At 42.1% G+C, this 26163-nt stretch overlaps 1 protein-coding gene across 1 annotated transcript in view; it reads left to right on the top strand.

Moving 5' to 3' along the window:
* Positions 1–26163, top strand: part of adamtsl5 (ADAMTS like 5) — a 52506-nt gene that overhangs the window by 1962 nt on the left and 24381 nt on the right. The window contains exons 2-6 of the mRNA XM_039794130.1: positions 11570–11645; positions 17812–17981; positions 20183–20243; positions 21424–21529; positions 22610–22737. Coding sequence (XP_039650064.1) covers positions 11570–11645; positions 17812–17981; positions 20183–20243; positions 21424–21529; positions 22610–22737 — 541 coding nt within the window. The remainder of the gene's footprint in view (positions 1–11569; positions 11646–17811; positions 17982–20182; positions 20244–21423; positions 21530–22609; positions 22738–26163) is intronic.

Genomic DNA, 26163 nt, shown 5'->3' with positions numbered 1-26163 from the left:
TCCCCGTGGATGTGAAGCGCAAGAGGACATCAGTATTTAAAAAAAAAACTGTGACTCTCTGTTGACTAATTGTCTATTTTATAATTTTCTAAAAAGCCGAAAAGTTATCGAAACACGCTGACGTTATCGTCTTTGTTTGACATACTCTGAGATACACTTTTGTACTGAAAAGCTCTTTTTTTTTTATAGATGTAAGAGGCTCTCACTGTAATGGGCCCCAGATGCACCCGCAGCTTTTGATCCACAGTAAAGTTATAGAGTAGTTAGTCTCGCTTTCCCAGACCATCCACACGCTGCGGCGCGGAGGAGGGTCTGCCTAGTCCACACAGCATTCTGGGATGGGAGAAAAACGTGCTCTGGTTTATTGGCATTTCTTTAAACCAATCACAATCGTCTTGGGTGGCGCTAAGCTCCGCGGAGTTGCTGTAAAATAGTCGTGCGAGAGAAAACTCCGATTGGACAGATAGTCTAGCTAGCTGTCTGGATTTACCCTGCAGAGATCTGAGGAGCAGTTAACCATAGTCCTCACAAATCCACCGGAGTTTAGAACGCCAACAAAAAGAAAGAGGAACGAAACGGGCATCGGCGAAAATACACGCATCCGGCGTAATTTTCTGCGACAACGGAGCTATCCCAGAAGTGGAACGTAGTGGATATAGTCTATAGAGTAGTAAAGTAAACCTGATATAAAGGTAGAGTTCATGAAAACAACTTAAGGTAGCACATTTATTGAGGGTGGTCCAAGTTTGAAAAAACAAAAGCATTCGCCCCAGGTACAGAAAGTTCTAAATACTACAATACCCATGAGCCTTATTTGCTATGGTTAAGAAGGCAGTCACAGAGCCAAATCACAGCTGTAGTGAATTCAAAATGCTTCTTTTAAAGATAATTTTTTGGGCTTTTCCGCCTTTCATTTTTGACAAGACAGCCAGGTGAGAGAGGGGGAAGACATTCAGGAAATCATCACAGGTCGGATTCGAACCCTGGACCTCTGCGTCGAGGCGTAAGCCTCTACGTATATGTGCGCCTGCTCTACCCACTGAGCCAACCCGGCCAAAATGCTTCCTTGTTTTATCTGATTTAAACAGCTGAATGATTTATTAGGTTTCAACTAAGTGTGAGTTTTAGCTTCTGCTTGCTGTTAGTGGTACATGTTACAGACTTCAAAGGTCTTTGATCGTTTGTTACTGAAATGCACCGTGGGAGTCGTATTTAACATTCTTTAAAAAAAATTCTTAAGGTTTTATTTCAGCCGGTTTGTACCTCTGACTTGTTAAAAAACTGCTGTTTTCCTAACAGTTGCTCACCATTTTTACTGATGATTCAACCCGTAGAGTTTTTATGTCCAAGTGCTCCAACTGTCAGTCACTAGCCTTGTCTAAAAGAAAGCAAAAATGCTGCATTACGCTAATGTCGCTGCTGTTGTTTAAATCATTGTGTATAGGTACATTTTGTAAAGTTTTATCACTTGGGGTACATCATTGTAGTTATGGTAGTTAAAGTTATAAAAAAAAAGTATATATGCACAAAGAGTATTGTAAATGCCTGGATGGAGTACTGCCCCAGCATCAAGGTTTTCCACACAATAGTTCTGTTCTATACCTTTTGTCTGGGTGTATATTCAATGGTAAGATGCCATTGAGTTACCCCATCACAGATGTCTTAATAACACCACACAAACTTCCAGAATAGAAAATGAAGAATATTGATTTTGAAAAAGACAACGAATGGGAAGAACAACAGGGATCGGAATCAGTAGCACACCTGTTTCTCACTAGGTCTTTTTCATACTGATTTGTCCCAGTAGAAAATACCACAGGTGTAAATAATACAATTTATGATGGCTGAATTCCATTCAGCTGCTTCTGTTTCATGGTCCTGGTATCGTGCGTATCATTAGTAACACCCCTGTGTTTCCTACTATAATAAGTCAAAATGTTGTGAAAAAGACCCACAAACTGTTATCGTACAAAACCGGCAGTTCCACAATTTTCAAACTAACAGAAGGTTAACACATGAAAACCACAGTTGCATCTTAGTTTGTTTAAAGGTCCCATGACATGGTGCTCTTTGGATGCTTTTATATAGGCCTTAGTGGTCACTAATGCTGTATCTGAAGTATCTTTTATGTAGGCCTTAGTAGTCCCTAATACTGTATCTGAAGTCTCTTTTATATAGACCTTAGTGGTCCCCTAATACTGTATCTGAAGTCTCTTTTATATAGACCTTAGTGGTCCCCTAATACTGTATCTGAAGTCTCTTTTATATAGACCTTAGTGGTCCCCTAATACTGTATCTGAAGTCTCTTTTATATAGACCTTAGTGGTCCCCTAATACTGTATCTGAAGTCTCTTTCCGAAATTCAGCCTTGGTGCAGAATTACAGCCACTAGAGCCAGTCCCACAATGAGCTTTCCTTAGGATGTGCCATTTCTGTGTCTGTAGCTATTGAGGAGGAGAGGTGGTGGGGCGCAAAGGTGGAGGGTGGGGGTGTGGCCTTGACCAACTGCCACTTTGCTCGTTTGAAAGCCGCGATGTCTCTCTCTCTCTCTCATGGGTGGGCCAAATTCTCTGGGCGGCAAAGCAGAGAAAGAGGAGGTAACCTTCCTCCTTATGACCTCATAAGGAGAAGATTCCAGATCGGCCCATCTGAGCTTTCATTTTCTCAAAGGCAGAGCAGGATACCCAGGGCTCGGTTTACACCTATCACCATTTCTAGCCACTGGGGGACCATAGGCAGGCTGGGGGAACTCATATTAATGTTAAAGTGCCCATATTATGAAAAAATCACTTTTTCTGGGATTTGGGGTGTTCTTTTGTGTCTCTGGTGCTTCCACACACATACAAACTTTGAAAAAAATCCATCCATGCTGTTATGAGTGAGATACAGTTTCTGAATGTGTCCTGCTTTCAGTCTCCTAGTGAGCTGTTCAAAATCGGCCTCGGACTGTGACGTCACAGTCCGAAATGAGCTGGCTAACCACAACCGTTAGCTCGTTAGCATGCTAACTGTTAGCATTAGCATGCTAACGCTAATGCTAACGCTAGCATGCTACGTCGTTCTCAATAGCAAAGCACTGCTACAACACACAAGTTCACCATAATCTACAAAAGAACTACTTACATGCGCCCTCATTTAGAAGTCTCCCAGCTAATCCTGCCTTGTAACTGACCAAAGTTGGAGAAACAGCCTTTCTTTTACTGTCTCTAGAGTTAGCTAGCTGACATGCTCTACATCTAAGCTACTGAGCATGTGCGAGTGCAATCAAAGATAGTACAGAAGAAGAAGATGAAAAGAGGTCTTACTCTGTAGCTAAAACAGAAACCAGGTGAAAAGAGGATCTGCAGCAGTGAGAGAGAGCTGTGCAGTACAACAAAAATATGGTGCTTTTTGAAAATTAAACCATGTAAACCTATTCTGGTACAATCTTAAAATACAGTTATGAACCTGAAAATGAGCATAATATGGGTGCTTTAAAAAAACCTCATAAAGTGACATTTTCATGCCATGGGACCTTTAAGTTATTCATTCTGAAGAACAGTTGGAAGAATGCCCCTCATGTCAACATCCTGCTGCTCTAAATACTGTTTCCCGGTCACTTTGAAACCAGGTTCGGAACTCGATTGGCTTGTATACGCCGACCTCTGCACTCTGTCAGAGAAAACGAAGAAGTCAGACAGTTTCAAGGTTCAGTCAGATAAGAGTTTACTGCTCTGTGTTTGTGTCTCTCTGCACAAACCCGATGAAAAGCCTGTGCTGTTTGAAAGGTCTGCTTCAGAGCAGGATTAGGGGCTGTGCTTTTTACACAGTTAAGAGTGTTTCAGTGTCTGTCAGCAGGATGTTTTAAAACCCCGAGAAAGAATTCCCGTGAAATGTGATGGACACGTCGGCTTTGCGCCAAGGAACAATTGATTAGGTTTTGGTGGTGATCCAGATCTGGGACTTTGCCACCGGACCATTAGTGTTTCTTAGCTGCAATTATGGAACTGATGGAGACAGAAACCTCTGAACCTCCCAGTCCTGCGGGCACATTTGCAGCTTCAAGACCAGTAATTTAAATAAAAAATTTGAAGTGTAAGGTGTATTGTGTAAAGCTTGACAAGAATTTTATTTTTTCAGATTTCCATACAGACGTCACTGTTGACATGCGTCTGGTAGAAGACGCCTCAATCACGTCTGCCTGTTATCTTCGTCACAATATTACTTGCGTGCATCTCTGCATGTTTCCCATCTTGCTACCATGACTGTAGATGACCTGAGAGGCTCTGCTTCAGTCAAAGTGGCTGTGAAAAGATAATCTCATAATCCCTGAGGTATGACGGTGTACGAAGTTTGTTCTCCCTGTCGTGGAAGGAGTGAGTTAAGTGCTGTGAAGCGAAGGGATGGGACCATAGTTGAGCAAGAGGCTGAGTCTCTAGACATTTTGGCAACAACAAAACCAACAACACGATACTAATGTCCGTCTTTCATTTAGCCATTTACCACAACAGTCTGTGGTTTTTTTTTGTCCAAATATACAACGGCATTTGATTTCCTTTTTTCTGAAATGTTTTGAGTCTTCAAGTGAAGCAGCTGCTGAGACACAAAGACCCCCTCCACCCCCACACTTGTGTTCAAAGTGGCTCGTTTTGTCATTGCGTGCTGACCGAGGCCACTGCGCGGTCGATTGTTGCCCGCCTCATTCATAGTCACTACAGACCCGGGGTGGGGGGGGGGTGGTGGGAGGGGTCAGAGCTGACCACAGAGCCTTCACACTGAACATCTGTTAAGGGTTGTGTCAATCCATTCACCAGCGTGCTCCATATAACCATCGGACCCTCCACCAGGCTCAACGCTGGGTGGGTCACAGCTAAGTCTCCAGGCGGGTCAAAGGTTAAGACCCGCCCCTGGTTGGAAGACATATTGCTTTTTCAAACTTGGTGGGTGTGCAGACCCAGAAGGGGGTCACCATACAGAAACACTTGGCCTACGATCCCACACAAAGAAAGTGAAGGAGCAGAGATCTCCAGTCAAGTGTCTCCTGTGTTGACATAACTCATACCAGGTCAAAGGACACATTCTCACCTGCAATGCACTCCTACTCAGGGCACCGTAATTGCCTCAACTATAATTGCATGATTACAGCATGGTGCTGTTGTTTATTTGTTCAGGGTGGGAATGTGAGAGCTACCTGTCTGTCAGGGTGTGTTTCAGCAAAGCTTTGTGAGTTCAGTCATTACGGAGGAATTATCTAGAGAGCCTCTTAACGTCTGCTGCCGAGGCTGGGTGGAGACTATGTTGCCTGTCTGACTGTCTGTATGTGGACTAGGGCTGGGCAATATAAGGATATTATATGGATATATGAGACTAGATACCATCTTAGATTTTGAATATCGTATCATAATAAGGGATAGGTGCTGTTTTCTCCTGGTTTAAAGGCTGCATTACAGTGAAGTGATGTAGGCTACTTTTCTGAACTTACCAGACTTACTAGCTGTTTTGTTATTTGCCTTTACCCACTTATTCATTGTATCCACATTATTGATTATTTATCAAAAATCTCTTTGTGAAAATATTTTGTGAACGCACCAAATGTCAATCCTACAAATATCGCCGCAATATCGACATTGATGTATTTGGTCAAGAATAGTCTATCACATAACACGACGTTCTACTTCAAGGATAAGGTGACCAATAGCATTGATTAATCCAAAAAAAATTGAAATGATGACCAATGCGGCCAAAATGGGTTTCCTCAGGAGGGGGGCTGGCGTCTCCCTTAGAGATAGGGTGAAGAGCTCAGTCATCCGTGAGGAGCTCGGAGTAGAGCCGCTGCTCCTTTGCATCGAAAGGAGCCAGTTGAGGTGGTTCGGGCATCTGGTAAGGATGCCCCCCTGGGCGCCTCCCTAGGGAGGTGTTCCAGGCACGTCCAGCTGGGAGGAGGCCTCGGGGAAGACCCAGGACTAGGTGGAGGGATTATATCTCCAACCTGGCCTGGGAACGCCTCGGGATCCCCCAGTCGGAGCTGGTTAATGTGGCTCGGGAAAAGGAAGTTTGAGGTCCCCTGCTGGAGCTGCTGCCCCCGCGACCCGATACTGGATAAGCGGACGAAGATGGACGGATGGATGGATGGAACAATGGAGAATGTTTCTGCCTGACAGCGAGGACTTGCTATTTTGAGTACATAGTGTTTTCACAAGTATGGCCAAATGCAGGGGACGTATCCTCACCCTGTCCTCGAGCCTTTCCATCCCTCTCCACGTCCCTAACCATCCCACAGAACACCACCCTCACCCTATAGTTACCGTATCTTCAAGCTACTGAACAATTGATTCGGTGATTTTGTTTGCGAATTCTCTGTAAATCTTTCAGTTTGTTAAATTTCAGAGAATATTTTTCGAAAAATACCCAACACAATTTCAGAGCCATGTTCAGATCAAAGCTAATTGGCCTGATGGTTTCAGCCTCATTCTGGTATTTGGTTAATGATAAGGGTAGTTCAGTGTTGTGTGAGTCGGGCGGGGCTGGTGTGTTTTTTTTCTTCTTCCTCGGTCATGAGAGCGACTAATGTCAGTAAAAATAAACAACTAGTCTCGTGTTGATTAAAGCCATTTCCCTCCCCCTGCCCCGGAGCTATTCACTAATGTGCTGCGCTAGTCTTAATGAGAGCAGGCGGAGGCGGACTGACCCCTGATCACCTCTGTAAGGGCCCCTGTAGGGAGGGGGCCAACCAGTCAGTGACCAGAGCTGCTGTCTTTTCATGTTCAAAAACATTAAGCCAAAGATCAAGTGAAAGGGAGATACATGACTTAATCTTTGTGGATTACAAGAGTATTCTGAATTTTTTTTTGCCTAAATTGGCCCCCACCAGGTCTAAGCCACTGGGAATAATTTTTTCAATGTATTTTATGATTTTTTTTTTTTTAAACTACAGTTACAGCGGGGCGGCGTTAACGTTAATCATATTTTCAAATCTCTGACAATGTACGGCCCTATGGAATCTGTCATAGCCTTTTTAACTTCTCAATTTCGCGATTCCTTCCATCATTCTGTTACCACAGAAACCACTGGGCTCTACATTAACGCTGCCATCAGTCTGTGATTGGCACCAGCCGGGCCCTCGTCCAAAAAAAAAGACACTTGCCACCGGGCTGAATAATTTTCCTGGAGGAAACCCTGAAATCTAAACCCTGCTTATTATCGCTGATGTTTAAAACACACTGAGCATCTATAGCTTGGTGCATGAATGCAAAAACAAACCGTATCATCTGTAAAAATGGATGCTTGCCATCCAAACAGTGCACTTTAAAATGAAAAGAAGTTGTCCAATCCATTTTTAAGAAGCAGCTGTAACTGATTTTTGTTTACCCGACAAATGTAAGTCCCATTTTCACTCGCCCTTTAGCTCTGGTTTGGTCTCCAACAGCTCCTAAAGGGAAATATCTGGAGTTTTTAGCTGCTAAATGCTCCACTACGTTCACCAGCTAGTCGATAATGTTTCATCTGCTGTTTTGTGCTCTACAGGTAGTGTACAGTGGTTCTAATCAGCATCTATACACTGAGAACAACGGTAGCGAGAGTGAAGGACATTATGCATAGGGATACTGATTATTTTAATTTACGATTAATCTGCCAATAATCTATAATCGTTAAGTCTATAAAAAGTCAAAGAATTGTTAAGAAATGTCCATCACAACTTCACAGAGTCAAACATGGCATCTTGAAATGTCCAAAAATATACCCAAAGAAATGGGAAATCCTGTCATTTTAGAGGCTGGAATCACAGAATATCGGAATTGTTTCACTATATCTGCTTGTAAAATGACTGAAACGATTAATCGATAATGAAAATAGTTGCCAATTATGTTTCTGTCGATCGATTAATCGAATAATAAATAAAAATAAAATCCTGAAACCTGTAAAGCAGTTTTGCTTTTATCTTCTGTAAAAGTTTCTAAATGTTCAACAAAATCATGTTCGGTATATTTGACGTCACAACTGACCATTTTACGAACCATCCAGGTGTGTTTTAGAAACTTTATTGCGTTTTTTCTGTCATTCTAGGTGGCCGTTAGTTTCCATTTATTACCATGCAATGACAAAATGAATCAGCAGACTTTTGAAAACTAAACAGCAAGTCTGCATTTAGTTTGGTCACAGTTACCATTGTAAGGTTATGCAGTTAAGACTTTTCAATTCAATCTGGATGTAAAGTGTGTTACCACACAGTTAAACATTGACAAAAATGAATGCAGACCTGTGATTGATTACAGGACTTATGCAAGTTTTTAATTGTTGTGAAAAATACACCTAATACATTGAATATAATATGGTCTGCATTTGAAAATATGCAGGGGTCAGGGTAAGACTTGCACACACAATGGCCCTTTAGTCCTGCAGCTGAGATGCTGGAAAAAAGTAAAATAAAGTCTGTGTGAGAAGGAGAAGGCCTCTTACACCAAACATGATTCATGAACCTATTATCTCTTTCGGTCAGCGCGACCTTCCATGTTCCCTCTGATATGAACTCCCCCATGTAAGGCCAGGACGGGAGCCGAGGTCGCTGAAGGGAAGGGCTGCTCAGCCAAGTGTGAGGGAGATGTGTATCGTTTAATTGGACAGGCCAACTACTGACCTGGAACTGATCCAAAAGGCTCAGGAGCAGCTTTGTGTTTATGGACCAGGGAGAGATAAAAGAGAGGGAACAGACAGAGAGATAAATGACAGACGGACTGGAAGCTGAAGGAGGGCTAAGTGAGATGTGGGAGGGAAGGTTAGAAATAGAGAAGATTAAGCTGCTGTAACTTTTCAAATGCAGCCTGTCTGATATATTTTTCCTGGCACTTCTCAGAAAAGGCACTTGTTCTTTGATGATGAATCAGAGAGAGGAAAAGACGGAGAATCACAGTTGCCAGTTTTTTCCCCCCGGAGGTAAAGAAGGAAGGAGGAAGCTGGTGGAGCAAACACAACAGAGACTCAACACAAAGCTACGTGGAGGTTGGATCTAGTACCACCTCAGAAGGGTCTCAGTGGTCGGTACTACAGTTGCAAATAATTGCTTTTGACTCCGTTTCGATATGCAAAAATATGCTGCTTTTGGTCTCAAAATAAAGCCGATCATACGTGAGATTTATTCTGCTATCCAAACGCATTCATCAACAGGTTTGTATGATATTGCATTAAGCAAAATTAATTTTTTTTACTTCAAACACTTCATTTCCTGCAATCTAGTGATTTTTTTTCTGCAACGATTTGTGCCTTTTCTGCATCAAGTTATAGTGAAAATGTCTATATTTATTTAAAGGAAATAATAATAGGTTTTTGGGGTGGGTTGCACATAGCCTGGCTCCGACCTCATACGTACTTCTGCTCAATTTTAATTTTCCTTCAGTACACCATCTGGGTTTGCAGTATATTCTTGGGTTTTCTCCGGCCAAATCTTTACCGGTCCAATCAGCGAACAGAGGGAGTGGCTGAGAACGAGCGCTAACCTGCGCTAGTTTGAGTTGTAGTTCTGTAATGGCGGCTGAGAACGATGCGAGCGAAGCCATTCGGTCCGTTGTCCACTGCCGAATATCCAGAAGTTAAAGCCCGAGCAAGACCAATCTTTGCTGAGTTGTGTTGGGGGCCATGATGTCGTGGCCCTCCTCCCCACGGGGGTCGGGAACAGTTTGATTATCCAGCTCGCTCCGCTAGTGGTGAAGGGGTTGGCTAAGGCTAACTCTAGCGATGCTAAGCTAGTTGCTGTCGTCTCCCCTCTTGTTAGCCTGGTCCTACCAGATAGTACGTAGGAGGGCGGAGCCAGGCTACCAGAGTGGCTCTGGGCAGATCCAATCGTTTTAAACTTCAACAGAGTACCCGCCTTCAAGGAAGTTAACACTTGTCAGTGGAGAGTGGCCAGACTCTCTGGACAAATGAAATATACCAGAGTCTGGTAGGACCAGGCTAGTGTACCAGAGTCTGGTAGGACCAGGCTAATGTACCAGAGTCTGGTAGGACCAGGCTAATGTACCAGAGTCTGGTAGGACCAGGCTAGTGTACCAGAGTCTGGTAGGACCAGGCTAATGTACCAGAGTCTGGTAGGACCAGGATTTATTGAGGGGGTTGTAACCCCCCTCCAGCCCCATCCCCCCTGTAAATTACACCTACTGTATGCCTTGTTGTGTTTGCTAAATCTCCACCTAGTAAACATGTTAAAAAGAGGCTAAGTTAGCGGCTGTAATTGAGCTCTTATTCCAATTATCAGTGAAATAAAAAGACTTCATTGAAACGCAGGAGGTGATACAGATGCAGCAGGTTTTTCAGCATCTTCTTACGGAGGTCAACAGTTGGAGAGGGGTGGGTGAAGGGGGTGGTGGGGGTGGGGGGTTGAATCAAGCAGGCGGTCCCTTCCTCTCTGGCTGTGTGGGAGTTAATAGGGCACTGTTGGGGTGTGTGGGGGGACGGGGCAGAGGGGCAGAGGGGAAATAATGATACTTACTGGATCGGGGGGGGGGGGCATTCCTGCCCACAGGGGGTCACAGTAGTGTGGCAGCTTATTTTTGGATATTATCAATGACCTCTGCTGTTTGAAGTGTCAGTCGTGTCTTTCCTGTCTGTTTCCTCCCGTTCTCCTTCTGTTATAATAATAATAATAATAATAATAATAATAATATATTATTGGAGTGTTTTACATGTTGTGGTTCAAACTGTAGTCTTAACTGAGACTGATGTGTTATTAAACTGAACTTCGCTGCAGAACAGACAAACCGTATTGTCAGTCTTATTTATTTCTTCTTTCTTTCTGCCTTTGATAGTAGAACTGCACAAAGTAACGCTGCCTCTCTCTCTCTCTCTCTCTCTCTCTCTCTCTCTGTCTCTTTGTCAATTATTAAGGACGCATGTTGTATGAGTAAACTTTATTGGAATTGTCACTGGACAACCATCCACAAATCATTAAAAAAAATTCACTAGAACCTGAGGGCTGTGCGATTAATCAAATTTTAATCGTGATTTTGATTTTGGCTCCTAACGATCACAAAAACAGAGTATTCGAGAAAACGATTATTTACGAAATGTAATCACATTAGGACCATGTGATTATTTAGCACATTACGCTTTGCAGATAACCCCCTTTTTTTTGTCTTCTGAATGAAAAAAAAAAAGTTCAAACAGGAAAAGTTTTAAGGGAAATTTCACAGTTCAAGGTGTTTTCACTGTTGACTTGTTTAACTTTTTCAGTTTTTTAAGTTCAAAAATTGCAACATCTTTCCAAAAGTCAATGAGTAATCGTGTTAAATAATTGTGATTACAGAATTGACGAAAATAATCGTGATTATGATTTTCTTTTCCATTATTGAGCAGCCCTACTGAACATTATCACTTGTTTAAACCATATACCGACCGTACAGATCTGTTACATTTAGGTCAGTTCACCCATGTTTTTAGATGTCCTGCTAAGTAACCCTCCCGTTCTCCTTCTCAGACACCTCCGCTGTAACAACTTCTACGTCTTCGCCTCTGTGTTCCTGCGTGTATGATATGTAAAACGATGAGATCGATGTTACCAACCGAGCGACTGACGCTGTTTGTTTCTCTCCCTGTTCTGCAGGAAGCTGACTCTGTGCCAGGCCCTGACCTTTGTCCTGCTGCTGGTCGCTCCCGCCTGCCTGTCGTCCTCTCAGAGTGTAAGTCTGACCTTCCTTCATTAACACGAGTCGCTGCGTGGCCGGTCGCAGCTCCTTCTAATGACGTAACCAGGGTGCAGAACATACAAGAATGAAATCCCCCTTTTCAATACCAGGCCAGGCATGCCAAAACACTTATTTATGAACACTAAATATCCAGTGGGAAATAATCTCAAAATGAAATAGCACAACGTGGCGTCAATATAAAACACGGCGCTTTCACCCCGGAAACGCTTGTTCGTTCCTCTGAAAACTGAAACTGAAACTGTCATCGCCGCATGACGCTCACTTTTCCTGGCTAAACTCCACTACCACGGCCCCTGAAAGGACCGTCATCTGGCGGTGCCTGCAGCCGGCTCGCAGTCACCTGTTGGCGGCTGAACAACTACCGCTGGTAGTCCGGCGTCCCGGAGCAACATTTCAGAAAACAAAACAAATTTTCTGTGGATGTATCAATTCATCGATTTCCACTTTCAAATTGCTTCATTCAAATGATTTTAGAGGCCTGAAATGGTGCGACTATGGTACTTCACCAGAAATAAGCGAAAATTAGAGAAAAGCCGGAAAATAACAAAAAATTTTAATAACACAGAGGCTGAAAACCTCCATAGAGCTGCATTATGTATTCACATCATGGATCCCTGAGGACAGTCCCTTTTTCACATTACACATTGTCATATATATATATATAAGAATGTTTGTTTGATATTCAATTAAATAAAGTGGAATGTCTTTAAAACATAGTTTTGAATTCTATAACAACAGCATAACAGAGCTCCTTATGTACTCACATAGATTTAGTTATAGGCAACAACTCAGTCGGCAGCCAAAATGTCAACCCATCTCTCGTGTTATGTGCAAATACACTAAGATAATAGCTAGATGATGGTGTTTCAACTGCACCATGGGGCCTTGTAGTCCCAGTCTGTCGGGGCCCAAGGCCATTTCCCACAGCCTCCCCACTTTCTCCTGCATTTATGTCCTCTTTTTCTTACATCTGACAGAGTTAAATGTTGTCATTAAGCTAATTTGTGCAGAGAAACCCTGTGCTCTCAGGTTCCAGAGAGGAAAATCCAGCTAATTTAGATAATAAACCAATCACAGCCCTTTGACCAGCATCAGATGAGGTCTGGCTGCGTGCTGATTGGATTTTTTTTCGGACGGTATTTTGTCTTGGAAATGGTAACGTTCCTGTGAGCCGGCATCCTCTCGGTCTCTCCACGCTCTGATTGCTTTGCACCACCTCCTCTCCTCCGGCCACAGCGTCCATCTTTCATCACTGTTTGTCTTGTTGTCAGGCAGACAGCCCGGACCTTCTCTCAGGCCCGGCTGAAACAACCAGACATAGACAGAGATAGGCTATATACCAGCCCCTGCTCTGTAACATTAGCACAGGAATGTAGTGGAGGGTCAACACAACAAGATCAGCTTTTCATTTTCTGCAAACCGAAGCAACGCCACTTTAAGGAAAACAAAACCGTCAGTCCTCCCACGTTTTAATGACTTGTTTTCGATGTTTTAGATTGCTGAAACTTCTTCTGCATTCAGTCATCATCGCAGCTGCACTGGCAACGCCTCTGTTGTCCACATTTTGGCCAGTTAAAGATGAGAACAAGAAATAGATCATGAAATGCAAAATATGAGACAAAGAGCCGGTTGTAACCAGTTCAGTTTAAACTACAGATGCATTTTTTCCTTTTGTTAAAAGCTTAAAGTGAACACAAAGGCTGTGAAGTATACAAATGCTGTACTAGTAGTAACTTTTGTTTGTTCTGATAGGGACATTTGGTTTAGGCCCAGCAGACAGCGTATGGATTCGGATTCGGATTTATGCTAGATCAGTTACTGTCTGACATTCAGTTTGTTGGCGGGTCACAGCGCCTCATCAATAGCCTGAATGACCAGCAATCAGGCTCTCCAAAAATCGGATGGATTTCTGGCAGGCCAGAAATTCTGGTCGTCTTCCTTGCAGCAATCTGAGCAATTCTACGTAGGGCTGGGTGATATGACGATATATATCGTCAAAACAATATAAAAATGTCTATCGTATTTATTTTTCTGAATCGTTTCTATCGCAACGTAAAAATAAAACACAAAAAAAAAACAGCATCGTTATGGCAATATTTTTACGTCACTTGGAAGACGCTTTATATACTAATATATAATACTCAGTTCTTTTCATTTGCCAAGTATTTAATTTACACAGGAGTATACAAAAATAGGCTTTACCATGTGGGTATTTCGTATAGAAATTTTTATATTTCAAGTTTATTTGTCACATGCATAGTCATACACTTACAACAAGCAGTGAAATGAATTCCTGACTCCACTCCACCAATCTCATAACTAATAAAATAATTAAGTTATAGAATAAAAGTCAAGTTAAAAACATGAACTAATAAGAAGCTAAAAATAAAAATATACCACCCAGACACCCCTACTCATAAACATAATAAAACCTTGTACTACTAAAGTGCTCCCTAAAGTAGATCCAGGGCTTAAAGTGCAAGGTGCATTGAGCAGTTTGTCATGTTTTGATTCAGGAGCCTAACAGCTTGTGGATAAAAACTGTGTATTGAAATCCCAGAAAACATGCTATATTGTGATATACAGTATATCGTTATTAAGATATGCATATGACCTACGTGTATCGGGATAGGAGATTTTGGCCCACAGTCCAGTTTCCCTCATGTCTGCTGTCAAAAGATCCGTTATGAATGTGTTTTGCATGTTGTGGTTAAAACTGTAGTCTGGACTGAGACTTGTCTGCATATTCCACACATCTGTGGCTCCATATTTCTTTTCTTCTTTCTTTCCTCCATTCATAGAAGTGCCCAAAGTAACGCTGCCTCTCTCTCTTTTTGTCAACATTATCGAGGACGCATCTTCTCTAAATAATCTTTGTTGAAGTGTCACTGGACAACCCTCAAAGATTTTTTTTTTTAAATTAACCAAAACATTATCACTTGTTGCTTAAACCATATTCTGACTTTAACCCTTGTGTTGTCATCTCGTCGACCATGCAACTTTTGGTTTTTCTGAGTCAACATTTTGACGTTTTTGGCACTTTTATCCAAGTTTTTTATGGCACTTTTTTTCGATGTTTTATCAATTTTTTTTCTGCACCTTTTGAGATTTTTGTGGGATTTTTGAAGATTTTTCGGACATTTTTTTCCATTCTTTTATCTTCTTTCTTTTTTTTTCAAATGCTATAAAATTAAATAAAACACCCAAATTCAATGAAAGTAGTGAACTGATCATTTATTTTACTTGTGAAGAGCGTTGTAGAGAACCATCCACGTTGCTTTTTGTTGTTGAAAATTTGGTTGAAAAAACCCAAATTTCTGATATAGAAAAAAAAGAAAGAATTCAAACTAAACAAAATAGCGAGGACACATTACAGAGGACACTAAGGACAAGATGAATAATTAGTTATTCTGTGTATAATGTGGGCTGTAAAATCAATGGCAATATGTCCGGCAGACTGAACTGACTGAAGAGTCCTTTTTAAGTTAATCTATAAGTCTAAACTTTTTGCACAAAATCAGATCATGTAGTTTGTGGTCTCTGTCTTCACCAGTTGTCCCCATTTGTTGCCTTTAAGGCAGCAAGTGTTAAGAGCCGTGTCTGTCAGCCCCAGACGGTCTCAGCAGGCTGGGAGAACTGGTCTGCCGACAGACGAGAGGACTGGTGGGAAACATTGTCAGTTTACCTGCGTGTTGGATTGGATCCTGGCTCTTTAGCTTCGTCTTTCATCTCTCTAACTATGCAGTTTCCTTTTCAGACAGGAGAGCAGATTTGTTTCTCTGCTCATGTGAAGAAAGGGAGGGGGGGGGGGGGTTGCATTGTAAAGGTCAAAGGTCACTTTCATTAATCTAGAATGCCAGCCCACCCCATCTCCAACTGTTATCATCGCTAATTTGACCGGTGGTAACACTAATGAGGGCAACCTCAGGTGACCCTGCCATGGAAAATGATGGCGAGTCATGGCACAGGAGTGTGTGTGTGTGTGTGTGTGTGTGTGTGTGTGTGTGTGTGTGTCTCAGGTTTGTTTTCCTCTCGCTGTATCTGAAGAAACAACATAAATGGACACGGGACAATCATCAAGAAATAAGATTAGTAATAAGATAAAATTCAACTGAAAACATTATCGCTTGTTCTTAAAAGCCTATTATGACTTTACAGATCGATTACATTAGTAAAAAAGATTATTTTACAGGCTAAACCGTAAATCAGATAATTGGAAAAATGAATGTTGTTAAATGAACGTTTGAGCTCTAGTCTTTTATTGTCAACACATAAATCAAGTGCAGAACATGACAGAAACACCCTTACATCAAACTGCTCATTTACAGTAGAAGATCTGATTACGCAGCGGAGGATCCTGCTGCATACATTTGCATATTAATGAGGAAAGTGAGAAACGAGGAAAAGAGCTTTCAATTGTGCTCTTATTTCTGTGCGGGCTGAGTTTTAATTCTCGTCTTGCACAGCTGATACCCCAGATGACTTTGGCTCCAGCCCTTCCTGATAGAAAGGTTGTTGAGTGTGTGTGTGTGTGTGTGTGTGTGGAAGAGTTAAAGAAAGTGTGTTAGCCAGCTCCTGTATGAGAAACCGGTGGGAACGCTGCCAGTTTCAGTCCTCCTCCAGGGCAAACACTCTGGAATGTGTTTGAGGAGTGCCATTGAGATTTCTCTAATCACTTTTATTGTTTGGCTGTGATGGTCCGGATCCACCAGACTCACAAGGTTATTTATTTTTTTTATCATCTACTCTTTCACTTAATCCTGTGTTGGATTCTTGGCTATAAATAACGTGGGTCACACATAACTCCCCCCAACACACTTTCCCCCCTTTCACAAATGATATCCCATCATTCTACCAACACTGTAGTCTCTCTGTCTTCCTCTTATACACACACACACTCGTACACACACACATGCAGGGATTGAGAGCTGCTGACAGTTGACAGCTTTGAACATGCAGGCCAACACTGCAGAGTGATGCCGCACAGCGATCACAGCACCGAGCCATGTTGTCCATAACTGCATGGCTCCACAGAGTCCAAGAGGCACCATATCAACAGAAGTAGCAGCTCAGCATAGAACGTGATCAGTGTGATGTCTGACAATATTGACAAGTGTGGGGGAAGTACCTGAGCTTTCTGGAGGGCTCCTAGGAAGCTTTGTGCTGGAGAGAGTCACAATAAACATATGTTTATTCGGTTTATGTTTATTGTCTGTTTTGTTACTATTTTGTTATATTATTTATTTGTTAATATTGTGAACATTTGACATCAATAATTGTGTTCAGAGTTGTGAAAATGTTATTTATGTGTCTATCTTACCAGTGGGGAAAGTATTCAGACCTTTTACTCAAGTAAAAGTAGCAATCTCACACTGCCAAAATACTCTGTTGCAAGTCCTGCATTCAAAATTGAAGGCGTGCTTTAATGCAGAATGAGCAGGATTTGTCTGCTGTGGTTTGTGAACACAACATTCAAAGTCAGCACCGTTACGGTGCTTGCCTGCGGGTGAAAGCCAACCCCAGATTCACTCTCGTTTTGGAACGAGCTTTGTCCGCTTGGCTTTTTTTAATCACACTATAATTGCATATTTTTGGCGCTGTACGCGTAATTTTCGTAGCTTCAACTTGGATACGTGCTCATGATCTGGCACCTAGTCGCTACGTTTTTTTTTATCAAGGTTGATGCCCAGAAATGACCCGAACAAAGCAAAATAAGGCAGGCAGAGTGCAGGGCCTCTGCAGATACAGACACCCCCACACACTTCTACTGGGTCATAAGTGATGATTGAGAGAGGGATTACTTTTGTATAAATAGAAGATATACTATAACTAACATGTTAAAGTAGGATTTCCAAAAGAAAGTAATTGAAATACTCTAATGCATAATCTGCAAGTTGAGGAAATGCCTTAAAATGCATTTCCTATCATTTCTCTATCAAGATTTCTCTTGAGATACAAAGTCAAACCTTTTATTTCATAAGATGTTAGTCACCACAGGTTATGCCACAATTGTGGTTTTGTTGTTCCACTAAGAAGATATTAAGGCTTAAAGAGAGATTTGTTGATTGTCTCAGCCTGTCACCAGCTCTTCCTCTGTGTGTCAGCATTAAAGGGTCTCTCTGTGCCATTTGTGTCTCAGTCCTGGGTTTCTGCATGGCATCCCTCCGGCGAGGCCTCATCAGGGCGTCCGGCACGCGCCCGGCGGCAGCTGCACTTCAGGAACGAGTGGGCGACGTGGAGCGGCTGGTCTGTCTGCTCTCGTAGCTGTGGGAGCGGAGCCTCGGTGAGGAAGCGCACCTGCATCACCAGGTAAATACCCGCCGCGTCCCGCAGGGTCACTCACAGCAGTATACTTGGGATAGGATAGGAAGAAACCTACTTTTTAAGTATTTTACTTCTTACTTTCCTTTATTGTGTTATATATCTTTTTTGTGCACGTGATAGGTTTACAAAGTGAAAAAGCCCAAAGTCCCCCCCAAAGGGACTTACCATCTCCAACAGAAACCACTGTTCACCAACTGCTCCAAACAGCTCTATTGTAGTCCAGCCTTTACTTCAGAGACAAACGTGGTCACTTTGTAACACACGTTATAATGCTCGCCTAGCTGCTAGCATGGTACACCCTCAAACTCTGCTTCTGACTGGCTAGTAGTCCTTACCTAGGTACTGTCAGGGCACACCCTCATACTCTGCTTCTGACTGGCTAGTAGTCCTTACCTAGGTACTGTCAGGGCACGCCCTCATACTCTGGCTCTGACTGGCTAGTAGTCCTTACCTAGGTACTGTCAGGGCACGCCCTCATACTCTGCTTCTGACTGGCTAGTAGTCTTACCTAGGTACTGTCAGGGCACGCCCTCATACTCTGCTTCTGACTGGCTAGTAGTCCTTACCTAGGTACTGTCAGGGCACGCCCTCATACTCTGCTTCTGACTGGCTAGTAGTCCTTACCTAGGTACTGTCAGGGCACGCCCTCATACTCTGCTTCTGACTGGCCAGTAGTCCTTACCTAGGTACTGTCAGGGCACGCCCTCATACTCTGCTTCTGACTGGCCAGTAGTCCTTACCTAGCTACTGCGCATGTGCGACTCCAACAAAGATGGAACAGAAGTGAGATGTCTCACTCTGTAGCCTAAACAGAGAGCGCAACACACAGGGTGAAAAGAGGAGCTGCAGCAATGTGCAGTACAAAAAAAGTTTTTTGAAAATGAAACCATGTAAACCTAGTCTGATATAACCTCTAAATACAATTATGAACCTGAAAATGAGCATGATATGAGCACTTGTAAGTTTTAAGTATTGTATTTCATTTATGGTCCCAATGAGCCTCATAAATAATTTTAAAAGAAAGTGCAACTTAAAGCCTTAATGCGTTGTCTGTTTCCTGTGGTGAAATGTAACTTTACATTTGCTCAAGTACTCTACTTAAGAACAATTTTAAAGTGCATGTGATAGCTTTAGTTACTTTGCAGATTTAGATTATTATTACAAAATATAAATCAACTAATACATTGCGACATATTATTATAGCATCAAGCAATATATAGTTACAATCAGCTCCACCTTTACCAGCTGTAAAATTGTATTATTCTGAAATGGGCCATTCTGCATATTGATTATTTTTGCTTTTGGTTAACTCTTAGTATATTTTGATGCTAATACTTTTGAACTTCTATGTAAGAGTTTAAATGTGGGACGTTTACTTGAGTATTTTAGATTACGTTTTACATTTTTACACAAGTAACTTAAAGGAAAGAGGGTATCATTTGTAGTACAGATTGTAAAGCTTTTTTTTGTGACTCGACTAGTATTACTACTTTTATTTAAATAAAACGTCTGAGAACTTCTTCGACCACAGTCTGTTTCTAAATTGTATTTTTCTGAGAAACTTGAAATGCATTTAAAATAATATATTTGAAATAATTTATTTGCATAGTTACACAGTTGAAATAGAGTTGTAGCACTCAAATGCTTTACTAAAACACTTAGAATGTATCTAAATATGGAACTTTGCCAATAAAGTATTGTGTATTTTTAGATCAATATAGTAATTTCCAACGCAAAAACACTTGGATTTTTTAAAAGTATGTTTTTGAACTGATTTCCCCCCCAGACTGTATGTCATCATGCACCCAGAAGTTTCCTCACTGATCACAGCAGTTCACAGTGAATCAGACCTATTGCAATGTTAAACTACATTTACATGTATTCATTTTGCAGATTAGTTTGTCCATAATAAACTGCAGAGTGGTTACACTGCAAACAATGTTTAAAAAATCAATTGCTCACCTATTTCAGAATAATCTAAACAAATGAAGTCCCATTTTTATAAAAAATGAATGAGTCCTAAATAACTAACAAAAATGTGCTTTTGTGTATGATGAGAGGATTTTTAGTTCAACCAGACATTACAGTCGCCTGCACACTCACGACATAGTTCCCACCTGATCAATAAAGCGTGTTTGCCATTGGTACCGTAGTGCCATAAATCTCTTTTGTCTTCTGTGTTGCAGGAACCCAGTGGGCGGGCCGTGTACAGGAGATCCCAGACAATACAAGATCTGCAACACTAAGGTGATTTCAGCATAGAGCTTCTCATAACTGAATTAAAGAAGAAAAATTTAAAAAAAACGACTTTCGATGCAAACATTTTAGAACAATGGCTGCTGTTTGCTCTAGAAGTTGGTCACATAGGTGTGTGCGGGCCGGGGGCAGGTGTTTCAGGGTGTGATCTGGAATTTCGCTGACATATTAACTTGTCTCCACTGCAATGCTTTGCACTGAACTCTGAGATTTAACACAGCCGTGCTGCAGACACGTATCAGACCTGCTACCTTTGTGAGGTCAGCGGTTGTGTTGTCAGACATGTTGGGCTGTGTGTGTGTGTGTGTGTGTGTGTGTGTGTGTGTGTGTGTGTATGCGTGTGTGTGCGTGTGTGTGTGTTTGGACAGCCAGTCACCGTAGCCCATATTGATTAAAGGAAAAAACACACAGATGGGCTGCAGCGTGTTGAAGCATGCTCAAATGTGTGTGCTGTCCATGTGGCAGTTTGTAGGTGTGATTAGCTCAGAGCTTCGAATGAATGGACGCAAATCCCAGACATCTTTCTCTGCTGCAATGTGTGATGTGAACAATATGATATGAAGTCTATTTCTGACTCTATCTGTTCACACTGCGACATCTGGGGACTCACTCACACTTGGGACTTCATTTATTTTAGGGTTAAGATTAGAATTATGACTGGGTTAAGGTTCGGGCAAGGGTTGGCGTTAGACATGAAGTTATAGTTGAGGTTGAGATAAACTTTTATGAATACAGTTTTCTCACAACTAGGGCTGCATCTAACATTTACATTTTCATTATCGATAAATCTGTCCATTATTTTCTCGATTTAATCGAAAAGTTGTTTGTTCTATAAAATGTGAAAAATGTGGATCAGTGTTTCCCAAAGCCCAAGATGACTTCCCCAAATGTGTTATTATGTCCACAACTCAAAGATATTCAGTTTACTGACACAGAGGAGAGAAGGAACTATTTAACTAAAAATAGTCCCATTTAAGAAGCTGGAATCAGATTAAAAAAAATTTCATAAAAAATGACTCAAAACGATTAATCGATAATCAAAATATTTGGCAATTAATTTGAAAGTTGACAACTAATTAATCTTTAATCTTATATCTTTGCATCTATACTCACAACACAATGCAACGTCCTCACAGTGTGTGTGTGTGTGTGTGTGTGTGTTTGTTTGCAGGAGTGTCCCGCCAGCTCGGAGGATTTCAGAGAGATGCAGTGTGCTGCCTTCAATGACAGACCGTTAGTGGCTGGAAACACCTTCAGATGGACCACCTTTCATGGAGGTCAGTGAACACAACTCACTGTTCAGTGGGCTTTTTCGGGGGTAGGGACAGGCGCTAAGACGGAGCGTTTGGACAGTGGTTGAATACAGATATTTTTTTGTCCCGGACCTTGATGTGATTTGATGCCTGCTGCAGATCAAATTTCCTTTGGGTTAGTAAAGTTGAAGTTAAAGGTATATTTAGTCAGACAGTATGATAAAAAATAATGTGTTTTGTGAACATTAAAGTATGTAAACATGTTCTAGTAGAAACCCAAAATACAAGTATGTGTCTGAAAATGAGATAATATGGGACCTTTAAAGGGACTGCCTCGATAGAAATGGTATTCTTTTGGCCGGGTTGGCTCAGGGGGTAGAGCAGGCGCACATATACTGAGAGGTTTATACCTCGACGCAGAGGTCGCATGTCCTCCCCCTTTCTCACCTAGCTGTCCTATCAAATAAAAGCGGAAAAGCCCAAAAATAATCTAAAAATTAAAAAAGAAATGGTATACTGTAGCAAAAACACTGCTGACTAACGATTTGCATAAATTATAAGTGAAAATCAAGTCTCACTACAACCTAGTCCAAAATATACTCCACAAAAAAGATGTGGACAGTGAGCTGTACAGCAAGGAGGCACATGGTTATTTCCACACTACATTGGGTTTTTATCTATGCGACCATGTTTAACACGTGTTCAGTCTGTAGGCTTGCAGGTGCATAAAGTTTTTGCATCCACACAAGTGTTTTTAGGGTCACTCACCGTTGTGGCTTTGCTGATGGGAGTGAAGTATAATTTTAGTGCGTGTTTCTGTCTGCTTGATGTGTAACTTTAGCTGGTTGTGGTAAACTTCCCATGCTGCCATGGTACTCACGTCCACTGCGAGGCCCTCTTAGGTGTTTAATCCACACAGATATTAGTTTTCTCCGTAACGTCTGCCAGTTTTCTTGCCTCCTCTCCCTCTCTGCTCTCTCCCAGTTCCATCTCTTCACCTCCTGCCTGTTTCTGTTTCGCAGCCACTTCCCTCCCTGTCCTTTTGTCTCGCCTATTTTTCCATAATAAACTAATGAGTCACTGACTGAAGATCTTCCCTGCCAGGCTCTAACCCCTGTGAACTGAGCTGCCTGGCCCTGGGCCACAACTTCTACTACAACTTTGGCCGTGTGCTCGACGGCACAGCCTGCAACAAGGAGCCTGGAGCGGTGTGTGTCAACGGACAGTGCCTGGTGAGTGGCAGCAATACTATTGTATGTGTGTGTGTGTTGGTGTTTTCTTTACATATTGTATTAATGCTATTTTGTGTCAGTGTTTTTCCCACACTTTAAATTCCCATTTCAAAAGATTTATTTTAAAGGGGCGCTATGCAGGTTTTGGCCATTTCTTCGCTGTTTTATATCAAGTTATTTGGCAGCTCCTATGTTTACCTGTGTCTGACTCCTCGCTCGGTCAGTCTGCCGTTTCCTCTTTCTCTGTTCCTCCGACAATGTGTGAAAAACTCCATCGCTACCTTGTTAGCCGGTTCCTGAATGGGCGTATGTGTGCAGAGTCGTGAAGCAATTTGTTACATCGCGAAACCTGATATCACGCGATACTTCCTGACGCTGAGGCCGGCAGTTCTCCGGCCAAAAGTTGCAAGGGTGGTTTTTCCCAGCGAGACGACAGCGAGACGACCACCATTCAACTCAAAAAAAGTCATAAAACCAATGACTCCGAAGCTGTTCAGTTAAGGTACCGTAAATTAAGCTAAAAACAACTGTATAGTTCCCCTTTAAGGATATTCTTTGTAATCTTCATTATATAAACACAGTCTGCTGGATAATTTAACGATACTATCGGCTTATGGTACAGCCATCAAATGTAATTATTTCAACTTTGTTTCTATGAAAAAGGTTTCTTCCACTAGTTTGGTATGCTGGTCCGAAAACAAAGTTGTGGATTCTCGAGATATCGCGAGATCATGCAAGAATCGCGGGATCACATTTCAGACGAAATCCATCTTGTCAGGCTTCAAGTAATGCGTTTATGTTGGAACTACCAGCTTACCGCACCAATCAGCGTCCGGTGAGGAGCTACAGGCAGCTACGGGCGTGCCTGCCCTTTTCCAGACAGTTTCCAATGGTTCTGTGTTAACAAACCATCTGGCACGCCAGGTTAAAACACAGCCGCATGGTTGCCAAATTCATCCACAATTGACCCAGAATCTTAAAGTGCAGGGATTTAACCTGCTGAATGTCTTATCGGGTTTCTGCAAAGCGTAAACTGGAACCAGAAACCTGGACGCCTGACTTATCTCCTCCGACTTCTATTTTCCTGACGGTGATTTCAAAATGGGGCTTGATCCAGTTTCTGTGTTCATTCCCACCCTGTCATAGTATGAGTGATGTTGACCACTCTGACTTGGAGCTCTCTGGAGAACTGAACTCAATGCTGCGCGTTAGGACCAGAGTGCACTAATCAGTATGGACCGCAGCCTTCAGTTAGCATTACAGCTCGGCTCTGCTCAGCACACAGGCCAGAGTCCCGCTCCCACATCCAGCCTGTCCCCTGCTCACCCCTCTCACCCTCACACAGATGGGGATAGTTGGAAATGAACTTGTGTCCCCCGGGTCCTGTAGCACATGCAAAGTAATGAAATTCACATGTAATACTCAGTAGACACGTCTGAGGGTAAAACTCATAAGCAAAGTTATTTTTACACCACTGACAAAGGATTAATGCATGTCTGTGTTTACATAGCCTATAATATATATATATATATATATATATATATATATATATATATATAATTGTGTGTGTGTGTGTTTTGTGTGTGTGTGTGTGTATCTGTGCATGCTATCATGTAGAGTAAATAAGTGGATTTATTAGCCGTTGACTTAGCTTCTCGAGGTCAGAACAGCACAGGGCCTGAAACCGGAAGCAGATGCAGCCTGCAGCTGGTGCGGACTGCTGCAGGTCACAAACTGAGATCAGACTGCAGAACACATGGCTGGTTTGGACGCAGCACATGTGTGCAATAGATGCACAGCTAACTTTGTAGTGTTAATAAATGTTTTTTTTATTTGCAGTTGCCATATGTTGGAGTTTGTTCAATTATTTCTGTCTACTATCTTGTCAGAAATAGTGACAGATGCCCATCATAAGTTGCCAGTGTCAAAGGGGGATCGTGTTCCAATCATTTTTTTTTTTCTCCAGCCAACAGTCCAAACCCCAAATAAGGTTTTCGTTCAGTTTACAGTGATAAAAAATAGGAAAAAGACTCAAGCAAGAGTCGACAGCTAAGTAAGCGGCTCTACTGAGGCACTCTAAACTAAATGCATAGTCTCGCTTTGCCTGACCTTCCTCCAAAGCGCGCTGGAGGAGGGTCTGGCTACTCCACACAGCATTCAGGGATGGGAGGAAAACGTGCTCTGGTTTATTGGCAGTTCTTTAAACCAATCACAATCGTCATAGGCGGTGCTAAGCACTGGAGAAATAGGCTCGGAAGGAACTTATTTTGGTGGAACGTGTACGTTAAAAATCCGAGCAATCCCGAAAGGGCAACGTCAAGGATATAGACTAGCTATTTTAAAACAAGAAAAAAACGTGTGCAAAGGTGAACGTGGATGCGGTGAAATTTGCGGTCAACAGAAAATGTAAGAACCCAAACCCCCTCTATAGCTTCCTCCATGCAGGCGCACAGGTGCACAAATAGACAATAATTATTGTAAGACCAACCCCTGTGACATCCTACCTGACGTAAAAGGTGAAATGAGCTATAAACAATATCTAACATCAGTATGCTAACATGCTCTCAGTGACAATGCTAACATGCAATGATGTTTACCAGGTTCAGCATGTTAGTTTAGCCTGTTAGCATGCTAACATTTTCTAATTAGTGCTAAACACTAAGTACTACTGGGAACAAAGGGGATATCAGGAGTTCTGCAGGTCTTTGCTCATAAACCAAAGGATTGGGTAGGAATGTAACCTGATAGTGGCACTAGATGAAAAGTCAGAGGATCACCAAAGTTATTACAATTTATCCTCAAGGGACGTTGAATAACTGCAGCAAATTTCGGGGCTCTACACCAACTCTCGCCAAAATGCATCCTAGGGTATTTTTGTGAATGTACGTGAGTAAGCATATTTATCGCCACTTTTAAGATTGACCGTATTCTCGTTTTTGGGTCAAATGGCCTTTTGAATGGGAGAGCTAGGGGCACTCTCATGCTAGTCTCAAAATAGCTATTTTCGAAATACTAAGAAGGCTCGACACAACATGAAACTTTGCTTCAAGTATCACCAGGGGCTCTACACCTTAACGCAAGCATACATTCTTTGTGTACACAGATTTACTAAAAAGGAGGTTTTTGAGCAACTCACCTCAGCTGTTGTTGTTTCCGGCCACTACCACCTCGGCAGTCAAAACGAGTCGATATCCGAATGCGAATGAACGGACTCCATATGAGGCTCCTTTTTCAACTACGAGGTCAATATTAGGAGCTTTCCGTCTTTATTCTCCTCCCTGTTACGTTGCATTCGGAAATTGATTGTTTTTGACTGACAAAATGGCTGCGTAAAATATGCTTTTAAACTAAAGTTTGACTCACGTACATTCACAAAAATACCCTAGGATGCATTTTGGCGAGAGTTACGCTTTAAGGTGTGGAGCC

The sequence above is a fragment of the Perca fluviatilis genome, chromosome 3, assembly GCF_010015445.1.
Source record: "Perca fluviatilis chromosome 3, GENO_Pfluv_1.0, whole genome shotgun sequence".
In the NCBI taxonomy this organism is placed as follows: Eukaryota; Metazoa; Chordata; class Actinopteri; order Perciformes; family Percidae; genus Perca; species Perca fluviatilis.
This window is presented reverse-complemented; position numbering and strand designations above follow the sequence as displayed.